At 63.3% G+C, this 25,706-nt stretch overlaps 6 protein-coding genes across 10 annotated transcripts; 3 read left to right on the forward strand and 3 right to left on the reverse strand.

Moving 5' to 3' along the window:
• The first annotated feature begins 59 nt into the window (after positions 1–59).
• HDDC3 (HD domain containing 3) lies at positions 60–1,108 on the forward strand. The gene is made up of 4 exons (XM_042829630.1): positions 60–338; positions 492–547; positions 642–882; positions 960–1,108. The coding sequence occupies exons 1-4, from the start codon at positions 227–229 to the stop codon at positions 1,106–1,108; spliced, it is 558 nt and encodes a 185-aa protein (XP_042685564.1). The 5' UTR covers positions 60–226.
• A 142-nt stretch (positions 1,109–1,250) lies between these two features.
• Positions 1,251–7,592, forward strand: VPS33B (VPS33B late endosome and lysosome associated). Of its 2 annotated transcripts, XM_042829631.1 has the most exons (23): positions 1,251–1,367; positions 1,493–1,573; positions 1,647–1,708; positions 1,796–1,845; positions 2,188–2,255; positions 2,463–2,508; positions 2,748–2,842; positions 3,181–3,285; positions 3,488–3,584; positions 3,671–3,748; positions 4,263–4,336; positions 4,667–4,753; positions 4,836–4,926; positions 5,141–5,215; positions 5,525–5,589; positions 5,660–5,714; positions 5,791–5,837; positions 5,981–6,113; positions 6,301–6,374; positions 6,647–6,748; positions 6,869–6,944; positions 7,037–7,153; positions 7,228–7,487. In XM_042829631.1, exons 1-23 carry the CDS (start codon positions 1,272–1,274, stop codon positions 7,305–7,307), a joined length of 1,854 nt encoding a protein of 617 aa, XP_042685565.1. In that variant the 5' UTR covers positions 1,251–1,271; the 3' UTR covers positions 7,308–7,487. The 2 variants fall into 2 exon arrangements, with proteins under 2 accessions (XP_042685565.1, XP_042685566.1); XM_042829632.1 differs by lacking the exon at positions 7,037–7,153 and having other exon boundaries at positions 7,417–7,592.
• Positions 7,589–14,187, forward strand: PRC1 (protein regulator of cytokinesis 1). 4 transcript variants are annotated; one of them, XM_042829634.1, is made up of 15 exons: positions 7,589–7,684; positions 7,854–7,986; positions 8,060–8,182; positions 8,437–8,670; positions 8,752–8,922; positions 9,165–9,314; positions 9,575–9,722; positions 9,848–9,984; positions 10,178–10,273; positions 10,436–10,582; positions 10,895–11,005; positions 11,335–11,445; positions 11,822–12,007; positions 13,225–13,337; positions 13,806–14,187. In XM_042829634.1, the coding sequence occupies exons 1-14, from the start codon at positions 7,674–7,676 to the stop codon at positions 13,300–13,302; spliced, it is 1,836 nt and encodes a 611-aa protein (XP_042685568.1). In that variant the 5' UTR covers positions 7,589–7,673; the 3' UTR covers positions 13,303–13,337; positions 13,806–14,187. The 4 variants fall into 4 exon arrangements, with proteins under 4 accessions (XP_042685568.1, XP_042685567.1, XP_042685569.1 ...); XM_042829633.1 differs by having other exon boundaries at positions 13,225–14,187; XM_042829635.1 differs by having other exon boundaries at positions 10,895–10,996; positions 13,225–14,187.
• Positions 14,188–14,350: 163 nt separating this feature from the next.
• Positions 14,351–17,788, reverse strand: RCCD1 (RCC1 domain containing 1). Its single transcript, XM_042829640.1, has 7 exons — positions 17,422–17,788; positions 16,954–17,305; positions 15,276–15,397; positions 15,095–15,199; positions 14,885–15,028; positions 14,787–14,816; positions 14,351–14,692 (listed from the first exon to the last, which is right to left on the reverse strand). The coding sequence occupies exons 1-7, from the start codon at positions 17,786–17,788 to the stop codon at positions 14,454–14,456; spliced, it is 1,359 nt and encodes a 452-aa protein (XP_042685574.1). The 3' UTR covers positions 14,351–14,453.
• Positions 17,788–23,762, reverse strand: UNC45A (unc-45 myosin chaperone A). Its single transcript, XM_042829639.1, has 19 exons — positions 23,672–23,762; positions 23,151–23,187; positions 22,874–23,049; positions 22,683–22,775; positions 22,259–22,426; positions 21,854–22,022; positions 21,457–21,627; positions 21,174–21,345; positions 20,626–20,926; positions 20,385–20,479; positions 20,160–20,301; positions 19,819–19,959; positions 19,495–19,622; positions 19,239–19,305; positions 19,008–19,121; positions 18,618–18,733; positions 18,404–18,521; positions 18,173–18,328; positions 17,788–18,048 (listed from the first exon to the last, which is right to left on the reverse strand). The coding sequence occupies exons 3-19, from the start codon at positions 22,883–22,885 to the stop codon at positions 17,788–17,790; spliced, it is 2,424 nt and encodes an 807-aa protein (XP_042685573.1). The 5' UTR covers positions 22,886–23,049; positions 23,151–23,187; positions 23,672–23,762.
• Positions 23,763–24,326: 564 nt separating this feature from the next.
• On the reverse strand, positions 24,327–25,147 carry LOC122166097 (protein shisa-like-1). Its single transcript, XM_042829608.1, has 3 exons — positions 25,084–25,147; positions 24,586–24,799; positions 24,327–24,519 (listed from the first exon to the last, which is right to left on the reverse strand). Exons 1-3 carry the CDS (start codon positions 25,145–25,147, stop codon positions 24,327–24,329), a joined length of 471 nt encoding a protein of 156 aa, XP_042685542.1.
• Between the last annotated feature and the right edge of the window lie 559 nt (positions 25,148–25,706).

Consider the following 25,706-nt stretch of genomic DNA (forward strand, 5'->3'; position numbering starts at 1 on the left):
GCCGCCTGCGCCAGGACGCGCGAGCGCTACGCGCCGCCCCGCAGCGTCCGGACCCGGGCCCCGCTCCACCCGCCGGCACGGAGGTGCGCGCCCCGGACGGCTCGCTGCTGTACCGCCTGCCGCGAGGGCTGGACGGGTCGCAATAAACTGTTGAACTGGGTTCGGCTCCGCCCGCTCCTGGCGTTTGCATATTTGCCGGCGCGCCGGCGCAGCCCGCACAACGGCCATGGGTTCGGATGCAGCGCGGTTGCTGGAGGCGGCGGACTTCGCGGCCTGGAAACACAGGGAGCAGCGGCGGAAGGACCCCGAGGGCACCCCCTACATCAACCACCCCATCGGTGCGCGGCCGCTCTCGTCCCGTTGCCCTTCTCGCGATCCCTGCAGCGAGCCCCCGGTGCCGCTCCCGTCCGGTCAGCCCCCCTACGGTGGAGCGCGCGGCGCGGGGCCTCGACCCCCTCCCTCCCCACCCCTCCCGGTGTTTCCCGTTCCAGGCGTGGCGCGGATCCTGTCACACGAGGCGGGGGTCACGGACGTTGTGGTGCTGCAGGTACCGCTCCGCCCGGGGCTGCGGTGGGGACGCCGCCGCCCGGCCGGCCCTGACCGTCCCCCCCCCACCCCCAAACTCCCCCCGGCCCCCGCAGGCCGCGCTGCTGCACGACACGGTGGAGGACACGGACACGACGCTGCCCGAGATCGAGGAGCGCTTCGGGCCCGAGGTGCGGCGCGTGGTGGAGGAGCTGACGGACGACAAAACGCTGCCGAAGGCGGAGCGGAAGCGGCTGCAGGTGGAGCGGGCGGCGGGCAGCAGCGCCCGGGCCAAGCTGGTGAAACTGGCGGACAAACTGCACAACCTGCGGGACCTGCAGCGCTGCGCGCCCAAAGGTGCGCCCGGCGCCCGGCCTGGCCCCGCCCCTCGCGAGCCCGGCGCCGGAAGTGACGCGCCGCGCGTGTCCCCGCAGGATGGTCGGAGGAGCGCGTGCAGGAGTACTTCCGGTGGGCGGCGGAAGTGGTGGCCGGCCTGCGCGGGACGAGCCCGCCGCTGGAGGCGGCGCTGCAGCGGCTGCTGGCGGAGCGCGGCGTGGCGCCGGGGCCGGGAACGGGGCAATAAATGTGGCGGGTGCCACCTCGCGTCTCCTTCCTGATTGCTTTGGTGCTTCCGGCGCGGCGTCACGTGACTCCCGGTGCTTCCGGCGCGCGAGGTCCCGTGGTGCGTGGGTTCCGGCGGAACTGCGGGCTCGCGGCGGCGTTCCGGGCCCCGCGGCTGCTCCGCTATGGCCTCCACCGCCCGGCGTGACGCGCCCGAGCCGCCCGACTTCGGTATCCTGAAGAGGCTGGCGCGGGACCAGCTCATCTACTTGCTGGAGCAGGTGCGGGCGGGCGGGGGGCGCTGGAGCGGGCCGGGAGAGGGGAGCGGCCCCGGGGGTCGGCGCTGGGATGGGGCCCGGGGTGCGGGGTTTCCCGGCGCCGCCCCACGCCGCCCGACCGCCCGCAGCTGCCAGGCAGGAAGGACCTGTTCATCGAGCCCGACCTGATGAGCCCCCTGGACCGCATCGCCAACGTCTCCGTCCTGAAGGTATCGCGGGGCCGGGGGTCGGGACCGGGGGTGCCGGCACCGCCCGCTGACGGCTCCACGCCTCGCCCCGCAGCAGCACGAGGTGGACAAGCTGTACAGGGTGGAGAACCGGCCGGCCCCCAGCACCAGCGATCAGTGAGTGCTGCCCGTCTGCTCGGGACGCACCTCCCTGCGCCGCGGGGCTCAGGTGGCAGCTCTCACACCCTGCCGCCCTGTTCCCAGGCTCTGCTTCCTCGTGCGGCCGCGGGTCAGGACGATGCGGTACATTGCAGGTGAGCGCCCGGCGGGCAGCTGCCTGTGGCCTGTCGTTGGTTCACCATCCCCTGTCGCTGGTTCGTGATCCCTCAGCTCTGCTCTCTGCAGGTGCTCTGGGAAGGTCAGGATGTGGCATGTGGGTCATCTCATGCTGCACTGACTGCAGCTCTGCACTGCCAGTACCTTCTGGCCCCTGCAGGCCACTATTCCTGGGCTGGAAAATGGCCCTGTTCCCAGGTTCTTCTTTCTGCCCTGGGTGCTGTGAGGAGCAGTGCCCCACACCTCATCCTGTGGGACAAGTTGTGGCAGTTCAGGGTGGCACGCAGTGTCTATGAGGTCTGCGCACGTGTTCTTTGCAGACATTGTCAATGCTGACAAGATGTCAGGGAGGAGCCGGAAATACAAGATCATCTTCAGCCCCCAGAAGGTCAGTGCTGCTTCTACCCCTTGTGACCTGGTCTGACCCTCACGCTTCCTGCCCCTCCTGTCAAAATTGGAAGTTGTTTCTTAACCAGAGCTGTTTCACTAAAGTCAAGTGTTACGGTGTCTGGGAAGAAGACAAGTCCTGTTACTGCAGGGAGCTCCTTCCCTGCCTGTGGTGGAGCGTGACTGAGGATCTTTTCTTATTTTGCAGTTCTATGCTTGTGAGATGGTGTTAGAGGAAGAGGGAGTCTTTGGCGGTGAGTAGGTCTGTGGTGTGTGACACTTCGCTCACAGCACTCTGATCACCTCTGAACCCCAGTACCAGGATCTCCTGGGAGGAACAGTGGTTCTGCCCCTGCCTGGGTAGAGGAAAGGATGAGTCCCCTCGAAGAGGACCCATCTCTGTTTTCCTCCTCTGTGTGAGGAGTTGCTGGGATTCCTGGGGCTGTTTTTGCTGGGAGTGGATGACTGTTGTCTTTTCCTGTCTCACGCTCAGATGTCACCTGTGATGAGTGGTCCTTCTACCTGCTTCCCCTGGATGAAGATATCATCAGTATGGAGCTGCCCGAGTTCTTCCGGGACTATTTCTTGGTCAGTAGGGATGGTCTGCTGGGTGCTGCCCATACGATGGCAGCCCTTCTGTCACTTGTCCCTGGGCTCAGGCTAGGAGGGCTTTGTTCAGGAAGCTAATGTCCTGCTCGGTCCTCCCAGCCCTCACTGCAGGCTGCTGCTGCTGTCTTGGGGAAGGTTTTGCCTGGGGCTCCTCCTGAGCAGCACTGGGCACCAAGCTTGTTCCTATGTGTGTGCAGTGGGAGCCCACGGACCCTCAGCCCCGCTTTGCGTCTGATTGAGGCCCCCAATGCAAGCAGTTATTTCCAGTCCAGCCTGCACAGAATGCACAGATCCTAATGCTGCTGTGCTCCTTGCAGGAGGGAGATCACCGCTGGATCAACTCCGTTGCTCGAGCCCTGCAGCTGCTGAACTCCCTGTATGGGCCATTCAGCAGGGCCTATGGGATTGGGAGGTGTGCCAAGGTAGGTATGGCAGGGCTTATGGTGTGCTCTCACCTCTGGAGTGAAGGGTGGTAGGAGTGCCCTGTTTCCTGTGCCTGAGCTGAGGCTGCGCAGGGGAAGCTGCAGCAGCACCCCCACATGGCCGGGGACTGTGCTGGCATCGGGTCCCTGCTGTGTACTGCAGCTCTTGGTCACAGGCATTGGCACAATTTTCCCCCTGCAGATGAGCTATGAGCTGTGGCGAGACCTGGAGGAGGAGAGCGAGAGTGAGGGGCAGGGTAGAAAGCCAGAGATTGGGAACATCTTCCTTATGGACAGAGGTAAGGGCTGGCACCAGTGGGAGTGAGAGGCAGCAGGACTGGGCCTGGCAGGGGGAAAACAGGCAGCAAATGAGTCCTCATTGCAGACACGGACTACGTCACAGCGCTGTGCTCGCAGGTGGTGTACGAGGGGCTGGTGGACGACACCTTCCGTATCAAGTGTGGTAAGTGGGGGTCAGTGATGGGGTGACGGGAGGCTCTCCTGAGGTTTGTGCTCGGTCCTGGCGTGGGATGGCGCTAAAGACCTGCCTGCAGAAACATCAGGGCAAGTGTTACCTGTCTCTGCAGGGCTGTCACCAGTGCTGGGGCAAAGCAGTTTGGGGGGCACCTTATTGCAGCGTTGCACTGCGTGAAAGGGGCTTGTAAGAAAGAGAGAGATCTTTTAAAAGGGCTTTTTAAAAGTAGTGATGGAACACAGGGTAGGAGCTTTAAACTTGAGAGTAGATTTGGATTAGACGTTGGGAAGAAATTCTTGTCTCTGAGGGCAGAGAGGCCCTGGCACAGGCTGCTTAGAAAGGCTGTGGATGCCCCCTCCTTGGAAGTGCTTAGAAATCTGGATGGGGCTGTTCTGCTAGGCAGGGGGTTTGTAACGAGGCCTTTAAGGTCTTTCCAACTCAAACTATTCCGTTGTTCTGTGATTCGTGCTATGATTCTGCAACTCTTCATCTTTCTCCGTAGGGAGTGTGGATTTTGGGCCAGAAGTCACCTCTTCTGACAAGAGCATTAAGGTGCTGCTCAATGCCCAGGACAAAGTGAGTCCTGCTTATGTGGCAGCAGGCCTTTCTGGTGCTCTGGGGGGAGGCTGAGCAGAGATTGACCGGGCACTGCTGGGTCTGGAGGCTTGGGTTGTCATGGGCTGCGTGTGGAGATGTAGAAGCAAAGTGTGGGCACAGCCTGACCTCTGTTGTCAGCACCACCCCTGCAGGCAGAGCTGAGTCGTGCCCAGGGGGCAGCAACCGCACTGGTGGAGTGCAGCCTCTTCTCACTCTCGGTCAGGGCAAGCCTGGCCCCTGGTTGGGCTGTGCTGACCTGGCCTGAGCTTTGGGGAACGATTAGCTCAGGTGCTGCGCTGCTTTCTGCAGATCTTCAGCCAGATTCGGAACGAACACTTCTCCAGTGTGTTTGGCTTCCTGAGCCAGAAGTCACGCAACCTGCAGGCGCAGTATGATGTGCGTACGGCCTCGTGCTGAGGGCTCCCCAGCATCATCCCTCCACAGCTGGGTCACTCCCTGCATGCTCTCACTCCCACAGCGCCGCCAGGGCATGGACATCAAGCAGATGAAGAACTTTGTCTCCCAGGAACTGAAGGGACTGAAACAAGAGCATCGCCTGTTGAGTCTGCGTAGGTGCCGGGACGGCAAGGAGCGGGAGGCCCCAGCTGCTGCAGTGGGTGCCTGAGCCCTAGGGAAGCAGGGGGGTTGCAGGGCCTGGTGGTCCCTAGGAGTGTCTGAGCTGCAGGCAGGGCAACAGAGGGTGTTGTTGCATGCGCGTGCCTGCAGTGGGACTGCGTGTGGAGCCTGTTACAGCTCCACAGTGGAAAACTCTTGGCTGTACAGATATAGGTGCCTGTGAGTCCATCATGAAAAAGAAAACCAAGCAGGACTTCCAGGAGATGATCAAGGTTGAACACGGTGAGGGCCATTCCCTGTGCCTGTTGTTGCCCCCCACCCTAGGTCTGGCTCTTCCACCTTTGCTCTGATGCCAGCCTCATTGCCCCAGGTCTGGGCTGCCTCACAGGCTGGGAGCTCCCTCCAGACCTTTCATGCTGGGGTGGGTTGTGAGGTCCCCACAGGGCTGACACGTGGTAAGGCAGGCAGCCCAGCATTGCAAGCCCTCCTCTCCCCGAGGCTCAGTGGGGAGGCTGAAACCAGATTCTACCTCAGCTGGCTGGTGGGAGCCCCAGGGATGGGAGAAGTGACTGCCTCTCCCCCCCGCCACAGCTCTACTGGAGGGTTTTGACATCCGGGAGAGCACCAGCTTCATCGAGGAGCACATTGACCGGCAGGTAGGAGCTGCACCGCACTGCGGGGCCGTGCGTGGGCCAGCAGCCTGCTCACGGCACCACTGCAATGCAGGTGTCCCCTATTGAGAGCTTGCGCCTGATGTGCCTGCTGTCCATCACGGAGAATGGTGAGATGGAGTCTAGGAGCTCGGCGGATGTCAGCACGGGGGGCCGTGCACTCAGTTCACCGCGGCATCCCCACAGGTCTCATCCCCAAAGACTACCGTTCCCTGAAGACCCAGTACCTGCAGGTGAGAGAACCTGGGGCACCGGGGCTGTCAGAGCAGGGGCTGAGTTACCTGAAGCAGCCCGCTGGGCTCCTGCGTGTCCCTGAGGCAGTGTCACACTGCTGTCTCGCGTGACTTTGTGCTGATCTGCCCACTCCCTTCCTCAGAGCTACGGGCCTGAGCACTTGCTGACCTTCCACAACCTCAAGCGCATCGGATTGCTGACTGAGCAGACAGCTGGAGAAACCCTGACAGCAGTGGAGAGCAGAGTCAGCAAGCTGGTGACGGACCGAGCGGCAGGTGAGAGGCTGCAGGAAGCCCAGGGCAGGACAGCAGGACAACAGGGCGCTGCTGTGCTAAGAGGACGTGGTGTGGCCCCACAGCTCCTGCTGCTGCTCCGTCTTCCGGCAGTGCCTCAGCCTGGCTTATGGTGTGCAGCCGCTGTGATGCATCCAAAGACTCTGTCATTTCTTGTCTTGTTTTCCAGGAAAAATCACAGATGCATTTAATTCCTTGGCCAAGAAGAGCAACTTTCGAGCCATAAGCAAGAAGTTGAGCTTGGTACGTCCTCTGGGGGCTGCTGCGCTGGCAGAAGAGTTGTGCCCAGCCTGTGCCCGACCCCAGGGCTCTACGCCCTCAGCTGCCGGCCAGGCACACGCGCTGCACAGGAGCTGAGCTGCTGCTGGGTGCCCCAGCCTGCTTTGCCAGCCACAGCTGCTCTGACCCCGCTGCAAGGGCAGTCCCTGCCGCTGGCCCTGCCTGGGACTCAGTCAGACTCAGCAGAGCCCAGCCCAGCTGCGTCTTTGTCAACATCAAGTGGTGCCTCCCTGCAGATCCCGCGGGTGGACGGTGAGTACAACCTGAAAATGCCTCCGGACATGGCGTACGTTTTCAGCGGGGCCTACACACCCCTGAGCTGCAAGATCATCGAGCAGGTGAGCCCCTCCTCGTGTTCTCCCCGAGCAAAGCATCGCCTCGTCCGCCCCGCGCCCCTGCTGGGGCTGCACCGCTGCCTTCTGTGCGCGGCCCGGCCCCGAGCCTGCGCTGCCCTGCAGGTGCTGGAGCGCCGGGGCTGGCAGGGCTTGGAGGAGGCGGTGCGGCTGCTGAACGGCAACGAGTTCGCGATGGCCGGTAGGGCGGGGGTCGGTGCCGGGGGTCGGTGCCGGGGGTCGGTGCCGGGGGTCGGTGCCGGGGGTTAGCGCGTGCCAGCCCGTGCCTCGCAGACAGTGCGCTGGAGGAGGGCGCGGGCGGGGACGCGCAGCGCGTCGTGCTGGCGCTCTTCCTGGGGGGCTGCACCTTCTCGGAGATCGCCGCTCTCCGCTTCCTGGGCAAGGAGCGAGGTAGGACGGGGCACTACGGGGGGGGGGCGGCGCGGCCCCGAGGCGCCGAGCACGAGGCGCTGTGCCGTCCCCAGGCTGCAGGTTCATCTTCCTGACCACCGCCATTACCAGCAGCGCCCGCATGATGGAGGCCATGGCCGAGGCCAAGGCGTGAGGCCGGGCGGGGGGCGGCGCTGGCGGCTGCGGGGCGCCCCGTTCTGCTCAATAAACGCCGCCGCGCCATTGGGGCGGCATTCAAAGCCGAGCGACCCGTACGTTTCCAGGTCACGTGATCCGCGTTAAAGTCCGCGCGTGCGCAGCGGTGCTCAGAGCGGTCTGGCGTAGCCGTTCTCGCTTGCGATTGGGTAGAAACCCCGAAGGCGTTTCGCCGTCATTGGCTGGCGCCCGGCTTGGGGCGGGACCTGAGCGACGGTTGTGGGCTTGACCCGTCGCGGCGCTTCAGCCAATGAGCGCCGCCGGGAGGCGAGTTTGAATCGGCGGCCCCGGACGGGCGGCGGCGGTGGCGGCGCAGAGCGGAGCCATGAGGAAGAGGTGCGGGGCCGGGACGGGGCCGGGAGCCGCGAGTTGGGGCTGGGGCTGGGGCTGGGGCTGGGGCTGGGGCTGGGGCTGGGGCTGGGGCCGGGTCCGGGGCTCTGGGCCGCTGGGCGCGGGGGGATGGCGGGCCCGGGCTATCGTGCCACTCAGGCCCCGCTGCCCGCAGCGAGGTGCTGGCGGCTGAGGCCGTGTCGTGCCTGAACCGCGCGTTCTCGGCGCTGCGGGACATCTGGGAGGAGATCGGCATCCCCGAGGAGCTGCGGCTGGAGCGCACCGGCGCGGTGAAGAAGCACATCAAGGTGAGCGGTGCGCCGGGCCGGGCGGGGGGCGGCGGCGGCGGCCTCGGCGTGCCCTGAGCGTGCCGTGCCGCAGAACCTCCTGGACATGATGGTGGCGGAGGAGGAGCACCTGAAGGAGCAGCTGCTGAGGAGCGTCGCCGCGTACCGAAAGGAGATCGACGGCCTCTGCGCGGAGCTGCGGGCGGAGCCCTTCCAGGTGAGGGCCGCGGCTCTCCGCAGCCTCCCCCGCCGAAGCTGGGCCGAGCCGAAGGCCTTCTGCCCCCCCCCTCCCCCGGCGTTGGGTGGCGGTTGTGAAGCGGCCGGCGGGAAGCAGTGTTGTGCCTGGGTCCGGGGGCTGCCCTGCTGAGCTCTGGAGCTGCGTCCTGGCTCTGCACCCAAGGATTTCCGAGTACCTGAGTTACTTCCAAAAAGCGCTGCAGAGAACAGACCCTGATCTGTAGCTTCTTTCAGACAGAGGAGGGGAGTACCATCCTACAGATGGTGAAGGATTTGCATTCCCACGTGGAGGTGTTGTTGAAGCAGAAGAAGGATAGGAAGCGGGAACTGCAGGCCCTGCAGGAACAGGATAAGAACCTGTGTGACATTCTCTGCGTGTCCCTGTTCAGCATTGATGACAGCGCCGTGCCCAGCCTGGACGAGCTGGACCGCTACCGACGGCACGTGGCCTCCCTCAGCGCCGAGAAGGTGAGCAGGAGAGGCCTGGACCTCCGGGGAGGGAGGGTCGGAAGGCGCCCACTGGGTCTTCATGGGGCTCCTCACCTACAGGAGCGACGGCAAGAAGAATTTGTCAGCATCAAGCGGCAGGTCGTCCTCTGCATGGCAGAGCTGGAGCACAGCCCTGACACCAGCTTCGAGCGGGACGTGGTGTGTGAGGATGAGGAGGCCTTCTGCTTGTCCACAGATAACATCGCTAACCTCCAGAGCCTGCTGCAGCAGGTACGTTGGCACGCTGAGCTGGCCCTGCCACGACTGATGGCACTGCGGAGGCTGCCTGGCAGCACGCTGTGAAGGCTGTTTTGTTTGTAGGAAGCCCGTGTGTTAGCATGTACTTCTAGAAGCTTTTGCTTGGAAGCGCTGGGGGGGGAGAGGGGGTGTGAGAGCTGCAGTCTGTGAGCAGCCTCCTTGCATCCCTCAGCGCCAGGATGAGGCAATGCTGAACTCACGCTTTCTCTCTGCAGCTGGAAGCGCGGCGGGCGCTGAACGAAGCCATGTGTGCAGAGCTGCGCTCCAGAATCACTGAGCTCTGGGAAAGGCTGCAGGTTCCTGAGGAGGAGAGACAGTCTTTTGCAGTGCACATGACCGGGTCCAAAGTGAAAACCAGAGAAGCTGTAAGAACCACCTGATGGCATTTGGGAGTGGGAGGGTAAGGGCAGGGCAGCTCTGGGGTTCACTTGTTTGCTCATCTGGAGTGGAGGAGCAGCTTCCAGCAGTCAGGCGTAATGTGAGCAGACTAAATCCTGCCTTCAAGGACAGAGAGCTGGGAGTTGGTGCTGATGGCTGGCTCGCTAGAGGTGGATTACACAGAACTTACATTGGTCTTGCTCTTCTGTTCTTCCTTTCTGAGTCTGTGCTGTGGTTGTGTTGGCAGCTGAAGCTGGAAGTAGACCGTCTGGAGGAGCTGAAGCTGCAGAACATGAAGTCCGTGGTTCAGGCGATCCGCGCGGAGCTGGCTGAATACTGGGACAAATGCTTCTACAGCCAGGAGCAGAGGGACGCCTTCAGTCCCTATCACGATGGTGGGTGGTGGCTCTTCCTGTAACTGACTCCCTTGATGGAGCTCAGCAGGCCTGCTGCCAAAAAGGGCTGCTGAGTGGTGCAGGGATCCTGGGTGCTTCCTGAACGTGCTGCTGTGTCTCTCCAGAGGATTATACAGAGGCCTTGCTCCAGCTCCATGACATTGAGGTGGGGAAGGTGAAAAGCTACTACGAAACACACAAGGAGCTGTTTGAGGCTGTTCACAAATGGGAGGAAAACTGGAAGCTGTTTCTGGAGCTGGAGGTATTGGGTAGTGCTACATCTCTGGGCTGTGCATAGGGGTTGGTGAGGGAATGGGATGCTGTGCCTGGAGCACCAAGGTGCAGAGCTTGTGCAGGTGTGTTGCACCACTAAGGTGACTTCCTCGAGGGCCTATGGGAGTGCTGGGCAGTGAGGCTGGGCCCCATCTCATTATCTCCTGACTTCTCTGTGCTAGAGGAAAACAGCTGACCCCAGCCGCTTCTCCAACCGTGGGGGGAGCCTGCTGAAAGAAGAGAAGCAGCGAGCAAAACTGCAGAAGACTCTTTCCAAGGTGGGTACAGACCTGGAGAAAAAGCTGTAGTCCTGAATAGGCACAGGTAACACTGACCAGGGAGAAGCACAGCGCTTGGAGCGCCAGCGAGGGCTGTCTGTGGGCAGGGAGCTGCCCACGTCCAGTACGACGGCTCCTACACTGCCCTCCTGTCCTGAGCAGCTGCAGGAGGAGCTTGAAAGCAGGATCCAGGCCTGGGAGCAGGAGCGTGAGGAGCCTTTCCTGGTGAAGGGACAGCAGTTCATGGAGTATGTGACAGAGCAGTGGCAGCTGTATCGCATGGAGAAAGAGAAGGAGAAACAGGAGCGGGTGAGTGCAGAGCTGACCGTGCTGTCGTGGTTTGGCACCGAGCTGTGGGCAGGGAGAGCAGTTCCAGGCCGGGTTCACTGCCAGCTCCCTGGGGCAGAGGGGCTCCTCCTGCTCTTTTCTGGCTCTGTGTGGTCGCCTTCTTCAAACAGCAGGGCAGGTGGCTGCCTGCATCTGTGTTGAGCCCCAGCTGCTGCAGACCTGTAGTGTTTGCGCCTGTCCTTCCCCAGCACTGAGTGTTGGAGTTCCGTGGCGCTGTGCAGCCAGCTGTGTTCTGCTCTCTGCTCAGATCAGTGACGCAGGTCTTTCACACAGCACCTGAAGAAGAGCCGCCAGATTGAGACGGAGATGATGTATGGGAGCACCCCAAGGACTCCGATCAAGCGTCGAGTGCTTGGCCCCCACACGCCTGGCAAAGTAAGGAAGGTAAACTGCCTGTGCTGGGCATGGAGTGCTTGGCTGAGACCCGACCAGGGCTTGAGCTAGACCAGTACTGTGAGAATAAAGGTGTTTAGAGCCCTCCCTCTGGATTTAGTCTCACAGTGATGCCAGAAGGGCCCAGGCTTATTGCAGCAGCAGCGTAAAAGAATCTTATGCTGTAAATGGGTACAGGGAGTGGGCTGCAGGCATCTCTGTTCTCTGGGGGACAATGGGATCCGTCACCCTGCTCTGCAGCCAGTGCTTTCACTGTGGTTTCCCTGGTGTGAGCATCCCCTGCCTTCCTCCTCACGCTCCGTATCTCTGCTTTCCTCCAGCTCAATGGCACTTCCCTCTCCACGGCCACTCCCAACAGCACCATTCGTTCAGCTTTTGGGGCAACTCTCTTCCATTCACCAACGTCTCGGCTGCCACCCTCTGGAGGGAAGGTGAGAGGCTTTGTGGAGCATCCCTGCTCACAGGGTGGGTTGGTGCAGCACTGCTGTGCCACGCTGCTGTGTGACACTGCCAGGGCAGCTTGTGCTCAGCTGCACAGCTGTGCTCCTGGGCCACAAAGGCTGCTCTGTTGGTACCTGCTCTGCTGGTCAGCCATGCTGCTGGTAGGATGTTCTGGGGGACCAATACTGCCCAAATTAAAAGGAGAGCGGTAGCATGCAGGAAGTCTTCCTCCAACCCATACTTCTGCTGTTTCCGGGTCTCAGACCTATGATGCAGGGTTTTAGGGGCTTGAAGTGCAGGGCAGCAGCTGCACGTCCAGCACTGCTGCAGGCTGCCTCAGCTCCCACTCCGCCTCTCGTCCCACAGCTTGGCCAGGCTCGGACCCCCATCCGCGTGGCTGCGAAGCCCCCCCGGCCCGGACACAGGGAGCGGAACAAGGAGAACCTGTCGCAGCTGAACGGAACCACCCTGAGCGGTGGGTGCAGCCCCGCGGCCCCCGCCCAGCGTAACCACAGCGTTAATTCTGTTGCCAGCACCTATTCTGAGTTTGCGGTAATTCACCTCTTCTGAACGTGCCTCCCCTCACTGGGCTGCACCCAGGCTGTGCTTCTGCTCCTCCCAGAGCACCGCAGGGCCACCGCCGTGCACAGCCCAACCTCTGCCCTGCGCAGAGCAGCTGCTCCTGCCAGCACCCACGGCACCAGCTGCTGACTCCGTGTCAGGAACTTCAGTTGAAGTTTGGTGGCCGAGGCCGAGCGCTGCTCCATCGTGTGCAGGCCCTGAGCAGCCCAGTGGGGATCTGATATTTACACAGGAAGATGGTGATGCTTGGCTCCCGCCTGCCCCTGCAGGAGCAAAGCTGTGCCTTTGACACGGCCCGTTGTGCCAGGCCTCCTGCATAGCCCTGCTGTAGTAATGCAGCCGCCCTCCAGACCTGGGTCTGCTCCCAGCTGCTTAGCAGAGAACCTCCACGTGGTTTGAAGCGATGTGTCATGGAGGGCATGTCCCAGCCCAGCCCAGAGAGGCCTGGGTAGCTGGCAGCAGCAGCGCTCTGTCACTGTACTAACAGTCATGGGGAGAAGGGAGGGTGGGAGCCTTTTCCTGCAGCCTGCATGGCTTCATCAGTGCATGTGCTGTGCTCTCAGCCCAGGGGGAGAGATCCCTGTGCCGCTTGTTCTGCGGGCATGAGGTGTGCTGGGTGAGCAGAGGCTCCCAGGGGTGTGGAGGTGGGTGATCTCTGCTGTGGGATGGAGCTTTGCTGCCCCGAGGCCTCCGCCCTTCAGATTTTGATGTCCAAGCACTGACCTCTTCTGCCTCGTACAGATGTAAGCGTCGCTCCCCACGGCAGTTGAGCAAGTGCTGAAGCTGCCCTGACACCAAGTCCTGCTCCCATGCGTGTGTGTGGCTCCTGCTGGGCAGAGGCAGGGTCCTGCAGAGCTCCGTTCTGCAGCTGCATGTTGCTGTTTGCGCCCATCCCCTGCTTGCGCTCTTGCTTCCCCTCCCTGCAGCTGAGGGACACCGGGTTGGGGCTGAGCTGCCCAGGACCAGCAGTGTGTGCGCTGCCAGCTGCAGGAGGCAGGACTATGTACCAGTGCTTCTGGGATGCTCCCAGTTCTCTCCCATCTATTAGGAGCAAATCCTCCTGTCTCCTAAAGCAAGAGGGCAGGGCCTTGTCTTCTCAAACAAACAGCAGCAGCTTTGTCTCTGTGGCCCTTGGCACAGCCACCCTCTCCGCCCCTCATCCCTTTCTCTGCTTCTTGTATCCACAGCGTGAACTCTCAAAGGCCTCCAGGTGTGATACCAGCTCCCGCATCCTCAACTCCACCACCACCAATGCCTTCTGCTGAGGTGCTGCCTTGGGCTCCAGCTCTCTGTAGTCATAGTGAGTCACTGTTCTGGCAGCTCCTGGCCCCTGGGGCCGCTGCTCTCAGTTTAATTTTAGCAAGCACCCCTGCCAGCCTGGCTCTGCAGCGTGGGGGGGTTCCCACCTGTGAGGGCAGCAGCTGGAAGGGACACTTTTAAAATTTTGTTTTTATTTGGGGAACTCTTGCAAATAGTTGATTAAAGATTTAAGGTTTGAAGACAGTCTGGGGGTGGTCTAGTAGTGGATGCTGCAACCCAGTGGGCTGGTGGTGCAAGGGCGCAGGGCTCTGCCTTGCTGAGCGTGCACAGGGACAGACAGGACCAAGCACAGATAACTTCCTCCCCCAGTGCCTGTAGCTACTGTCTCCCAGGGTCTTCCTCTGTCACCATCACATCAGCTGTGCTTCAGCCAAGGCTTGCTTTAGCTGAGGTTTCCCTAGCACCCACACTGGGCTGCAGCCTGGCCTCAGCATATCATCTCTCCTAGGAAGGCAGCGTGGGCACCTGTGTCCTGCAGCTGCCCCGTGCTCCTGGAGCTCAGCACCCTGCTTCCCTGCATCCTCTGCCCTTCCTGAAATGTGCAGGGGTTGGGACTGGAGGCACAGTCCCAGCAGCTACTTGAGCTGTAGTAGGACCAAAGCCAACAGCCTCCAGTGCTGCCCCTTCCCCTGTTCTGCTCCAGCTGCATTCACAGTAAAACAGGCTGGTTGGTAGTTTGCACCTTTCTTAGCTCAGTCCTTGATCGTGACTAATTTGCACCTTGTTATCACTACAGCCCCCCACCTGCTGTTACTTACACCCGAAGTTCTGTCTCCTTACTCTGTAACTGTATATACTGTTGATGAGAATAATACATATCTGTACATATAGCCACTGCTGTCCGTGTGTTTGTTGGGATGACCAAAATCTCTTCACAGAGCCTGGAGGGGGCAGAGTGAGGGCTGGGTGCTTCCCCCTCCCCTCTTGTCACTCCAGGGTCTCTGACAGACAGGAGCCCTCCTTTGTAAGCACCATCAAGCACTACTGCCGCTGTTACAAAAAAATGACATTTAATAAATACATTAATTCTGCCTTATCTTCAGCAGCAGCCCCTCGCTGGGCTGCAATGGGCAGCAGCACCGCTCCAGCACTGAGCTCAAGGACAGGGGCTGAGCTCCTCCTGGCGCCTCCCAGGCTCAGTTCCAGCTTGCAGGGCTGGGGCCGTGCAGGGCAGGGGGGAGCCCCACGTCCCTCCCTGCTGCAGGACGCAGACATACGTGCTCCAGGGCCCACACACCACCTCCTGCGCCCGCAGCCCCTCAGCCCAGAGCTGCTCCACACGCCGTGGCTGGTCACAGCTGGCACGGGCCCCGTGCCCGAGCTGCCCGTATTTACCTGCGGGCAGAGCAGTGCAGACTGGGGGCTGAGGGATTCGCCCCTGAGACACCACCCCGAAGTGAGCAATAAAGGAGTGAAACCAAAGCCTTACCCCAGCCCCAGGTGTACAGCTCTCCGCCTCCTGCAATCAGGACGGTGCCATCAGCCCCCAGCCGGGGCAGCAGGACCCCCCCCACCCCCGGCACTCACGTGTGACCGCAGCCGTGTGCCGTGAGCCGCAGCTCACTGCAGCCACCGCCGGCTCCAGCGGGAGGTCCAGCAGGGCCGGGAAGGCCTGGATGGAGATGAAGGCAGGGCCTGGCGGCTCCTCAGGCAGCGGCGGCTCTTCGGGCCCTGCGCACAGCACTGCTCAGCCCCACAGATGAGCCCAGCGCTGCCGCAGCCCCCCGGCGTCCTCACCTGCACCCACGTCCTCATCCTCTGCCTGTTCTTCCGCCACCGCCCGGGAGGGCAGCCCCAGTTGGCCCGACTCGTTCCAGCCCCACACGTAGAGGTCGCCGCCATCTGCACAGGACGCGTCCCGCTCAGGGCACGGTGCGAGCTGCCACCCCGTGCCCCCGGGCAGCGCCGAGCCCCTCACCGCTGATACAGGCCGAGTGCCACCCGCCGGCTGCCACCGCCCTCACGGGCAGACCGCCCAGAGCCTCCACCAACCGCGGCTGCTGCTCGGATTCCAGGCTGCCGTGGCCGAGCTGCCCATGCCTGCAGGGAGACACGGACAGACAGAAGGGCGCAGGCACACGCTTCCCCCACCACCCCTCGCCCCGTGCCTGCTACCCCTCTGCAGCTGTGTGCAGCTCAGCCCTAAGGGGCTGACAGTGCAGTAGCTATGTGCAACCCAGTGATGCGTGACACAACGGTGAAGCAAGCCCTGAGTTTACACATCACACCGCTGCTGTCTGAGCTTCCTTCCGAGCAGCCGCCCCTTCAGCCCCTGGGTACAGACCTGGAGGGGGGGATTCCCTGCTGGGCCGGGTTTGGGCTCAGCTGGAGGCAGCGCTGGCCAGCAGGCAGCTGAAGGCAGCAGTGCTAAGCACAGTGCCGGGTCGTGGCTGCAGTCGCACCGAGCACACGGCATACAGCAAAGCAGCAGAGGCTGTGATTGTCACAACTGCTGCTGAAGCAGAAAGGGCTTTACTAAACCAAGAAGCCCATTTGGAGAGAAGGGTTGGTGTTATAATCAGAAACACCAGTGAGGTGGAAGGGCAATACAGGAGTGTGGTAGCAAAGGGACCAATGGAATGGCGTTATGAAGAAAAAGGAAAGTGCTCACCCATTCCTGTTCCTGAAGGTCTGGGCTCATGAGGAGAACTCCACCAGGGACAGATCTCCAAGCAGACATCCTTCCCCAGTGGCATCAGCCCTTAAATGAGCTCTAAGAGAGGCGCAGTCAGGCTGCACCCCTTCCTGCCCTGCAGTTAACTGCCTTCACCTGTGCTCCCAGGGCTGACCGGTCGTTTCCCCAGGTGATTGTTGGTGGGTCAGGCCGTGACTCAACAGTTACCACACAGGTTGGGGAAAAGAGAGCGATCAGATTTGGGTGAGGGCTGCTGAGGGCAATGCTGTCAGCCCCACATGGCTGCAGCTGCCCAGGCCCAGCACGGCTCTGTGCCCAGAGCTTGGGCGCCTCACCGCCCTCTGAAATACACAAACCAGGGGCAGAAACCTTTCCTTTAATGGAAAGGAAACAGCAATGTTAATATCCATAAATGCAAGCAGCACTGAGCTAACGCTGTCTGCTATGACAACCGCTGCCCATGACAACAGCCACCAAACTGCACTGCACCGACCCCGAGTGCTGCAGGAGGAGCCGGTCCTGCTGGCACCGCGCTGCTGAATGCCGAGAATCATCCCCATGGCCTTGTCTCGCGGAAGCGGCACAGAGATCAACAACCCAACCTTCCCATAGCGCTGCTGGGCACAGCAGCGGCACCTCGAGCCCAGCGCGGGCAGCGCCCCCCCTCCGACCCAGAGCCACGCCGGGCCGCAGCGGGGCACTCAGCATCCGCAGGGCGCAACGAAGAACCGAGACCGAAGTTACTCATTGCAGTCAGTGTTTATGTGTAGCAGCAGCACGAGGAACAGCGGGAGCTCGGGTTGCTAACGGGTGCGCTTACCGCTCAGCCGGCTCCCTAAGCAGGTGATCGCTTCGTTATCTGATAGCGCCGAATAACCCACGGCCGCCACGGAGCCCCGAACCCACGCGGCCGCACGGCTCCGCCGCGCCTCCTCCCCGCACCCCCCGCAGCCCCGCTCACCTGCCGCCTCCCCAGCCGTACACCTCCCCGGCCGCTCCCAGCCCCACGACGTGTTCGTGTCCCAGCGCCAACTCGCGGAGCGGCACCGCTCCGGGCAGCGCCGTGTAGAAGGGCGGCCGCGGGGCCACGAAGCCGTCCGGCAGCAGAGGCAGCGCGGGGCGCGATCCCGGCGGCAGCGCTCGGCTCCACGCGGGCTCTCCCCGCAGCTCTCCCCGCAGCACCGCGGCGCGGGGCCACGCCTCGACCGCCGCCCCCCTCAGCAGCACCGCGTGCGTCTCCGACGGCAGCGCCGCCTCGCAGTCCTCGGGCAGCCGCCGCCGCCGCCCCGCGCTGAGCACCTCCAGCCCGGAGCCTGCGGGAGCGGCGGGGTCAGCGGCCCGGGAGGGTCCGAACCCCGTGGGGAACCGAGCACCGAGGGGAGTCAGAGGACGGCACCGCACAGGAGACTCGGGGCCGGGGGGGGCTCACCCGTCTCCAGCACCGCGTAGCTCCACGCGGGCCACACGCGGCGGATGCCGTCGCCGCTCGGCTCCAGGCGGTGCCGCCCTGGCCCCGCATCCCCCGCCGCCTCCTCGGCGCTGAGGCCGAACAAGAACCAGGCACGGCGCTGAGCCGCCATGGCGGGGGGGGAGAACGTGGAGGGCGGCGGAAGGGAGCAGGCGGGGCCGGAGGGACGGGAGGCGGAGCCGTCGTTAAAGAGCAGCTTTAGTGCGTCGTGCGGCGGCGGAAGGCCGGCAAGGCACAGGCGGTGGCGGTGGCGCGGCCCCAGCGTTGCGGTGTGCCGCCCCCCCGCAGGCGGACCCGAGCAGCGCGGTGAGCCCGAGTAGGGCAGCATCACTGCTGGCGCGGGTTGGGCTCGATGAGGCCGTACGACACAGCCCGCTCCAGGCTCTCCTGGGCCGCCTGCGCCACTCGGGGTTTGTCCTTGTCCTTGGCCAGCACCGACAGGATCTCCAGCATCTCGCTGGCGATGAGCTGCTCGGCCACCTCCCGCGCCGCCGCCATCATGTTCATCACCACCACGGCCCCGCGGTGCTGCAGCTCGGCGCTGGGGCTCAGCAGCAGCGCCTGCAGGATCTCCAGCCAGTGCACCGTCTGCGGGCACGGCGTGACGCACTCAGAGAGCAGCACCCCCCCCCCACCCCGAGCCGCAGGGCAGAGGGCGCCCCCGCGGGCAGCCCGGGACACGGGGACGCACGCAGGCAGCCCCCACACTCACCACCCGCGGGATCCTCTTGCAGATGGGGGGGTGCAGCGCTGTCAGCATGGCCAGCGTCCCCGAGGCCGCCCGCCGCAGCTTCTCGTCCTCCTCCCCGCTGTACAGAACCATCAGCTTCAGGCGGTCGCTGCCCTCGTCCAGGAACAGCTCCTGCACCTGCAGGCGAGGGGGGGCTCACAGTGCGGCGCCGCACAGTGGGGGCTGCGCGCCCTCGGCCAAGACGACCCTCACCTCCTTGCTCATGGCCATGTTGCACATGCACTCGGTAGCAGCCAGGCGGATCAGCTCGTGCTCCTCAAACATGTATCCCTCGATCATGGGCACAGCCCTCTCCTTCAGGATCTTCTGCCTGTGGCAAGGCAGCAATGAGGGCCTCACGCCCTGCGCTGGCCCCCTGCCCTCTCCCCCCAGCTGGAACAGCCCAGCCCCTGCCCCACGCCCATACCGCAGCCGCTCGCTGATGCCAGCCAGGTTGGTCAGTGCCATCAGCCCCTCAAAGTTCTCCAGGCCTGAGCGCTGGAGGTGCAGCAGGCTGACCAGGGGCCGGACCACCTCGTAGATCTGTGGAAGACAGCAGCACCGGGCTCAAACTCTTCCCCTGGCAGAGCAGGGGCTGAGCACAGTAGAAAGGCAGAGGAGCTCACACAACCAGGCCTAGAAGGTTAGGCCACTATGGAGACCACTGCGCCTCCTCAGCCCAGCGCCTCCCCAGGCAGACAGGTGCCTGTCTGCAGCAGCAGCAGCAAGGCTCCATCACAGCCCCTTCTGCTGCCCTGCAATACTCCGACCGTCCCTTGGGCGGGTCCATTCCCCAGCCCACAGCCGTGACACCGACCCGCTCTCCAGGGAACGCCATCTCAGGGTTGGAGGTGATGGTGATCTTTGCCAGGGCCTGAGCTGCCTTGGTCTGCCCCACTTCAGTGCCCTCCAGGGACAGCGGGATGAGAGCCTGCAGATGAAGATGCATCAGCCAGGTCACAGCAGCCTCAGCTGCTCCCAGGCTCACGTATGAGTTCCAGACCTCCCATAGAGCAGGCCAGGGGCACTGTAGCACCCATCAGCTCACCTTTCCTCCTCCCTGTGCGACCACACCGCCTCGGTCCTCTGCCTCTGCCACCAGGGCCAAGAACACCCTGCAGAGAGGGCAGCAGTAGTTGGAACTGAGGACTTGCACCAGCACCACCCAGTAACTGACACTGAGCCCAAGCACTACTGGATGCCCACACACCCCCTTCTGCTCCCAGAAGCCTGGGTTCACCAGAAGCACCAAGCCTGCAGGCAGGGCAAACTCAAGGCAGCTCCCACCATGCTCTGCCCCATACCTGGAGATCAGCTCCCGACAGGAGTTGGTCAGTGCTGGGTTCTCACTCTTCACCACACAGGCCAGAGCAGACACCACACCAGCCGTCAGCAGCTTCCGCACGCGTCGCTTCACAAAGTCTGGCTTGTCCTGTCCCAGAGGCAGGACCACCACTCACTTTGGAGCTGGCACACAACTTGCTGCTGCTGCTACCTGGACCATGCTGCCATCTCCCCAGAGGCCTCAAGGCGGTACCTTCAGACACCTCTGTCCCACCCACACATTTTCCCGTGGGGCTGTGGGTCCCCACAGCTCCTGAGATCAGCCACCAGCCATGCCCCCTCACCTTGGGGTGCTGCTCTGGAATGTGCTGCTTGGCATACTTGGCCAGCTCCAGCATCTGTGGGTCTGGCTCCTCGTGGTCGTAGCTGTTGGTGCAGTTCACCAGCGTGGAAGCAACAGCATAGAGAACGCTCCTATCTTCTGACTGCAAAGGTAACCGAGCACTGATTGCAGCCACGGCAGAGGACATACACGGGCTTGAGCCCAGTCAGCAGCACCAGGCCCCTCCACACACCCCAGCCACAGCCCCACGACCCTCTCCAGCAGGAGGGGCAGGTGGACACATTCCTCCAGCACCAGTATTCCCCCAACACAGGTCCCCCCACCACAGTGCTCAGCAATCACCTTTGTCAGCTGAAACATGGCCTGCATCGCTGCCTTGTCCTCTACAAACTCCTCCTTGACGTCGGCATCAAATGTGAGGTAAGCCAGGCCCTCCACAGCCCAGCGCCGCGTGCCGGCATCAATGGCCTCGTTGCACAGCCACCTGCAAGATGGCCCCCGTCAGCCCACGCTGCAGCGCCCGCCCAGCTCCTGCTCCCATCACAGCCCACAGTTCTCAGCACTCACTTGCGGCACTGCTTGGCTAATTTCATCGTGGAGCCCTCGGCAAACTGCTTCATGCTGAAGTCGGTGCCTCCAGCAGATCCCAGCTTGCACAGCCCCTGTGGCCAGAAGCAGAGAGTCAGAGCGGGGAAGGCCGCGATGTCCCAGACGGAGCTGTAAGAGCCCCCAGCCAGTAAGATGGCAGCAAAGCCCAGCCCTGCCCAGCAGCTCGGTGCAGCCGCTCCTCCCGCCCCGCTGCGCTCACCACCAGCGCACGGATGCGGATGCTGTCCCTCTCGCTGTGCTTGTAGATCTCCTTGAGCAGGCTGACCCCGTTGGCAGTGATGAAGGAGGCACGCTTGGCCTTGTCAGCGGCGTGGATCAGAGCCTCCACTGCTACCAGCTGGTGGGCCTCACGGACGGAGGCGCAGAGGGACAGAATGCTGTCCATGATCCCCTCCAGCTCCAGCACCCTGTTCCCAGCTTCTGAGGGGCCCTGCAGCAGGCACGACACTGTCTGGATGGCCCGCAGCTTCCCAGCCAGCTCCTGCCCCTCGAACCAGCTCCTGCAGTGGAAGAACATTCAGAAGGACGAGGCTGATCCCAAATGCTGCCTCCAGCCCCTCGCAGCCCTCCCCTGACAGACCCCAAGCTCTGCAGGTCGCAGGTGGTCTGCATTCCACTTTCACCAGTAAAAGCAATAAGTCCAGAAATAGGAGTGCTGTCACTTACAGTGGAGACAGAAACAGCAGCAAAAAGCTCCTGACCGAGAAGGACTCGGTCCTACGCATCCCCAGGGAACCCCAGGCTCACCTCACGTAGTCCTCACACAGGTGGTGGAAGTTCTCCCTCTCGGCATCGCATTTCAGGTCATCATAAAGCTTACTCAGAAGGACCGAGGCACTCATCCTGCTGTTCTCTGTCACAGGCAGGCTGCCCGGAGCCCCACACACAGTGCTTCCCACCTCCAGGATCTTCTTCAGGCCTAGGAGCACCTAGAGCTCAGGTGCCTGATGAGGTACAAAGAACCAAAGCACACAGCACCCCAAGGCAGAGGGGTGCGCTGCCCCAGTGAGGTGCAGCCTGTTTCACTCACCCTGGTCGATCACCCAGAGGCTCATGCTGTTGTTGATATCCTTTGGTGACTTCCTGGGCACCACCTTGATGAGCAAGTTAAGGGCATTGTCACGGCCGTGAGCAGAGGCCCCTTCCAGAGATAGCAGCTCCAGGAGGTCCTTGATCAACACTTTCTGTTCCTTGGAGGAATCTTCCAGGAGAGACAGTGCCAGCAGTCAGTGCCCTGCACACAGGCCTCACCCCATCACAGTAAGGCTGGCAAGCCACGGTGTCGGGACAAGGGGCTCCTGATCCCCATCTCAAGGTCACATTAATCCAGGCCCCATGGAAGGGAGCTGCGGCAATGTAAGCAGCAGGACAAAGCTCCCTCGGTCCTCCGTGCACCACATCAGTCAGCTGGGGCAGCAGGCACTCACCCAGCACCACTGCATCCTCCTTGCCACGGAAGTCCTTCTGCATCCCCTCCTTCAGAGAATCGAACATCACATGCAGGAGGTTGCAGGCAGCCAAGGAAACCTGCTCGTGCTCCACACCCAGCACTGCTGAAAGACGCGAGGACCCCAGCTCTGTCAAGATGGCCATGGACTGTAGGTGGAAGCAGAGGCATTTTCAGGAGGCTGAGGAAACTGGCACTCCCCAGCACCTTATCAACTCTGACAGCTCAAGCCTGGCAACTAACAAATCAAAGCTCCACTGTCAGGCTGTGGCCTGACACAGACAGCAATGTCCCCTGGCCTGACAAACTTCACAGCCTTCCCAGTGTGGACACCCCCTGCTCCAGGATTCCTCACACAGGAGAGCTGGGCTCTGGTGTAACCTACCCGGGAGCGGTGCCCAGAGCACAGCCCCACCAGGGTGCGCAGGGCCGCCAGCATCAAGTCAGCCTTGGCTGTGTCAAGCAGCTGCGTCAGGAGCCGCACTCCATCACTCTGGAATATTTTCTCTGCTCCAGCCTCTTCTCGTGCCAGTACAATCAGGTTCTGCGCAGCCTGCAAAAGGAGAGGTGCATTTGGGTCACCAGCCCACCAGAACAGAGCTCCCTGCACACAGGGAACTCACCAGCAGGGAGCCCACAGGGCAGCCAAAGCAGCCACAAGCACCCAATCACCACTCCCAGTCTCCAAGGATGGTATTCTGCTGGCAGGAAGCCCAACCTCCAGAGGACAGAAAAGTTCAGCCAGCAGCGCTGACCTGAGAGTACAGTTCTTTCCACCCAAGCCACCTTGTGTGTCCTGGAGTTCAGACCTTTTGCTTCCTGTCCACATCCTTTTCTTGGGGATCCAGCAAAATCTGAAACATCTGTTCCACCTTCGAGTCCGTACAGGACATGGTCTTCATCTGAGGCACATTGGGAAGCGCAGCTCAGCCCTCGCTGCTCCCTTGAACCTACTGCACCCAGAGGGCACACAGCAGCCCCCGCACCACCCACTCCTCACCTTCTCATGCATGCTGCTCCCCAGGGCGCGCAGGGCCTCCTGGAAGGCTTTGTTCTTGGGCTCCAGGCTCACACACCTCTGCAGGTCGCTGACAGCCTGGTCCAAACGGCCCAACTTCTGCAGTGCCTGACTCCGACGGAACAGCGCCTTCACATCCCGGCCATCGGCTTCAATGGCTGCAGAGGGGTGAGGGAGCCGTCACAGAGGCCCCGCACTGCTCCAGCCTGCCCCAGTGAGCAGCGTGTGGAAGGTGGTCCCCTGCCACACCTGACAGTACCTTTAGATGCATCTGCCTCTGCCTTGGCATAATCCTCCTGCAAAGAGAGTCAGTGAGAAGGAAATATCAGCACGCTGCCATGGTGGCTGCACTCACCCCCACCCACTTTGCCCACTGCTTCGGAAAGAAAGAGCAAGGAAACAGCCGCGGAGTTTAGGGATGGAAACAATGCCATGGAGCACTGGAAAGCAGCACAGCAGCATGCCTGCCCCTCCCACAGCATGGCCCACACGGGGTCCCCAACAGTCCCTGTCGCCTCGACACTTCTTGAGCCCCTACCCGAGCCCCTGCATCTCGCCGCACTCTGCCCCACAAACCCGACAGGAAACCAGAGATCCGGGGCCGCCCGAGGAGCAGATCCAGGGCGCCCGCAGCCCCCGACACAAACAGTGGGGCCGGGAGAAAAGAGGCGCAGAGGGAAGACGGCCCGTCCCGGGGCCCGCCGGGCAGCGCTGCACAGAGCCGAGCCCGTCCCGTCCCGCCCCGTCCCGCCGGGCAGCTCCCCGCTCTGCCGCTCTCACCAGTTTCAGGTAACACGCGGCGCGGTTGCGGTGCAGCACGGCGCGCTCCGGCTCAGCCTGGCAGAGGCTCAGCGCCCGCGTGTAGGCGGCGAGGGCCGCGCCGTGATCCCCGGCCTGGAACAGCGCGTTGCCGCGCTCCCGGAGCTGCCCCGCCGTCACCTGCCAACGGCACCGGACGGCATAGAGCAGAGTCCGAGACCCGCACGGAGCCCGACGAGGCCCCCCGCTGGCCCCGTTCCCCCGGCCGCCCCGTTCCCCCCCCGGCCCGGCGCTCCCTCACCGCCTCCTCCATCTCGCCGCTCTCGCCGCTTTCGCCACGCCCGTGACGTCACCGCCCATCGCCGGGGGAACCCGGACGGCGACTCCACATCACGTGACGGAGGGCGTCGGCGGTGTGGCGACGCAGGGCCTACAGCGCCCCCCTGCGGCCCGGCGGTGCGCTCGCCGGCCACGTGCGGCCTCGTGAGAGCGCCCCCCCCGTGACCCCACGCGCGACCCGCCGTGACCCCGCGCGCCTCCTCGCCCCCCCCCCCGCGGTGCCCCCGGGGGGCCCCACCCCGCCGCCCCCCCCCCCGGCCCCTTTATCCCCTCGTTCCCCCCTCCCTCCCCGTGCCCCTTTTCTGCCCTCCCCCACCCCGCACTGGGCACCGGGACCCTACGCCCCTCCGCCGGCAGCGCGCGGTGCCGCGGCTGCGGGGCTGGGGGAGCGGCAGGGCAGGCAGCGGGCACGGGGCAGGCGGCGGCCGAGGGCGCAGCGCTGGGTGCGGTAGAAGTGGGCGAGGTCGAGGGCCACGAGGAGCAGCACGAGCAACCCGTAGAGCCCCACGAAGGGCAGCGCCAGGGGGTGCCTGCGGGGCGGGGACGATCAGCACCGGGCACTCCTCGGCGCCACCGCCCCGCACCGCCCCGCTCACCGCAGCAGGCCGGGCGCGGGCAGCCCGCTGATATTGAGCCCGGTGAGCGCTTCCACGCGCAGCCGTGAGCAGCAGCCCTTGAGGGCGTGGGGGCCGGGCTGGCAGCAGTAGCGGTGCGTGGCCGGGTCCGTCAGGCGTGGGCAGTAGAAGCCGGGGTGGTAGCGGCCGTCAGGGCCCGCATAGCCCTCACACAGGTGCAGCTTCTGTAAAGAGGCTGCGGTGGCAGCAGCGGGGCCGGGGGCGTAGCGCCTGTGTGAGCTAATGCAGGCGGGAGCAGCCCTGGCCCAGCTCCGGTTCCCCCAGTTCTTCCCACCCCACGTGCTGCCCAGGACCAGCTTCTGCACGACCAGCACCCCCAGTGCAGACCATCGTCCCCCGGCCCTGAGCGGCACGGCTCCGCCCGGGGACACGGGGAACACCCAGGGGATGCAGCCCAGGAGCAGCGTGGGGGATGCGTGGCTCCTGCCCCCACCTCAGGAGGCGGGCAAGAGGCCATACCTGTGCCAAGGACGCCAGGAGCTGCAGCGAGGAGCAGGAGCCCACCCAGCATCTTCCCCGCCATACTGGGGTGAGGCAGCTGAGGCAGAAACCGCAGCCCTTCCTGCGCCCGCCTCCAGCGCGGCCCATCAGGAGCCTCGCAACCATTAGAGCCTGCACTTAGTGCCCTGCTCCACAGGGACGGTGGGCAGGAGGCGGGAGCATCGCTAATGAGCTTCTTAGGGCTGTGCAAGGGGCCACGGGCACCATGCCCACCCTGCAGCGGGACATAGCCCTGACCGTGCCAGTCAGGCACTTGGCCCCGCTGGCCTCATGGCTGAGGGCTGTGGGCTGGGCAGCAGTGCAGGGTGGTGGGCACGCTGTGCCACAGCCTCAGGCAGCAGGGCAGCCTACCCCTGGGTCCCCCCCAAGCCGTGCCACTAGCTGGGCGTCGACAGAGCTGCTGCTGGGTGCCTGTGGATGGGCAGGACCAGCCTCCTGGCATCGCCCCAGCTGCACCCCATGGCCAGAGCCCTAAGCTCTGTGCCCAATAGCCCCTCCTCCTATGGCTCTGCACCCCGTGCAGGTCATGTGCTGAGTGGTGTGGTGCAAAACGAGGAGCTCAGCAAGCACCAGCTCCTTGC

This window comes from Centrocercus urophasianus, unplaced genomic scaffold (assembly GCF_019232065.1).
Source record: "Centrocercus urophasianus isolate 14NV4802_14NV808 unplaced genomic scaffold, USGS_Curo_1.0 seq_316, whole genome shotgun sequence".
NCBI lineage: Eukaryota > Metazoa > Chordata > Aves > Galliformes > Phasianidae > Centrocercus > Centrocercus urophasianus.

Excerpts from the sequence above, each read along its gene's own strand:
- HDDC3 (XM_042829630.1), top strand. The coding sequence starts at position 227 with ATGGGTTCGGATGCAGCGCGGTTGCTGGAGGCGGCGGACTTCGCGGCC. Across the intron at positions 339-491 it reads CTACATCAACCACCCCATCG|GCGTGGCGCGGATCCTGTCA; the intron begins GTGCGCGGCCGC and ends TTCCCGTTCCAG. Across the intron at positions 548-641 it reads CGGACGTTGTGGTGCTGCAG|GCCGCGCTGCTGCACGACAC; the intron begins GTACCGCTCCGC and ends CGGCCCCCGCAG.
- VPS33B (XM_042829631.1), top strand. The coding sequence starts at position 1,272 with ATGGCCTCCACCGCCCGGCGTGACGCGCCCGAGCCGCCCGACTTCGGT. Across the intron at positions 1,709-1,795 it reads GCCCCCAGCACCAGCGATCA|GCTCTGCTTCCTCGTGCGGC; the intron begins GTGAGTGCTGCC and ends CCCTGTTCCCAG. Across the intron at positions 4,337-4,666 it reads TGCTCAATGCCCAGGACAAA|ATCTTCAGCCAGATTCGGAA; the intron begins GTGAGTCCTGCT and ends TGCTTTCTGCAG.
- PRC1 (XM_042829633.1), top strand. Across the intron at positions 8,923-9,164 it reads TCCAGAGCCTGCTGCAGCAG|CTGGAAGCGCGGCGGGCGCT; the intron begins GTACGTTGGCAC and ends TTCTCTCTGCAG. Across the intron at positions 11,446-11,821 it reads TGCCACCCTCTGGAGGGAAG|CTTGGCCAGGCTCGGACCCC; the intron begins GTGAGAGGCTTT and ends CTCGTCCCACAG.
- RCCD1 (XM_042829640.1), bottom strand. The coding sequence starts at position 17,788 with ATGCTGCCCTACTCGGGCTCACCGCGCTGCTCGGGTCCGCCTGCGGGG. Across the intron at positions 17,306-17,421 it reads CTACGCGGTGCTGGAGACGG|GCTCCGGGCTGGAGGTGCTC; the intron begins GTGAGCCCCCCC and ends CCGCTCCCGCAG. Across the intron at positions 15,029-15,094 it reads GGATGAGGACGTGGGTGCAG|GGCCCGAAGAGCCGCCGCTG; the intron begins GTGAGGACGCCG and ends TGCTGTGCGCAG.
- UNC45A (XM_042829639.1), bottom strand. Across the intron at positions 22,023-22,258 it reads GCTCTGGGCACCGCTCCCGG|TCCATGGCCATCTTGACAGA; the intron begins GTAGGTTACACC and ends TTCCACCTACAG. Across the intron at positions 18,522-18,617 it reads GGCATCAGCGAGCGGCTGCG|GCAGAAGATCCTGAAGGAGA; the intron begins GTATGGGCGTGG and ends GCCTTGCCACAG.
- LOC122166097 (XM_042829608.1), bottom strand. The coding sequence starts at position 25,147 with ATGGCGGGGAAGATGCTGGGTGGGCTCCTGCTCCTCGCTGCAGCTCCT. Across the intron at positions 24,800-25,083 it reads TCCTGGCGTCCTTGGCACAG|CCTCTTTACAGAAGCTGCAC; the intron begins GTATGGCCTCTT and ends CTGCCACCGCAG. Across the intron at positions 24,520-24,585 it reads CCCGCGCCCGGCCTGCTGCG|GCACCCCCTGGCGCTGCCCT; the intron begins GTGAGCGGGGCG and ends CCCGCCCCGCAG.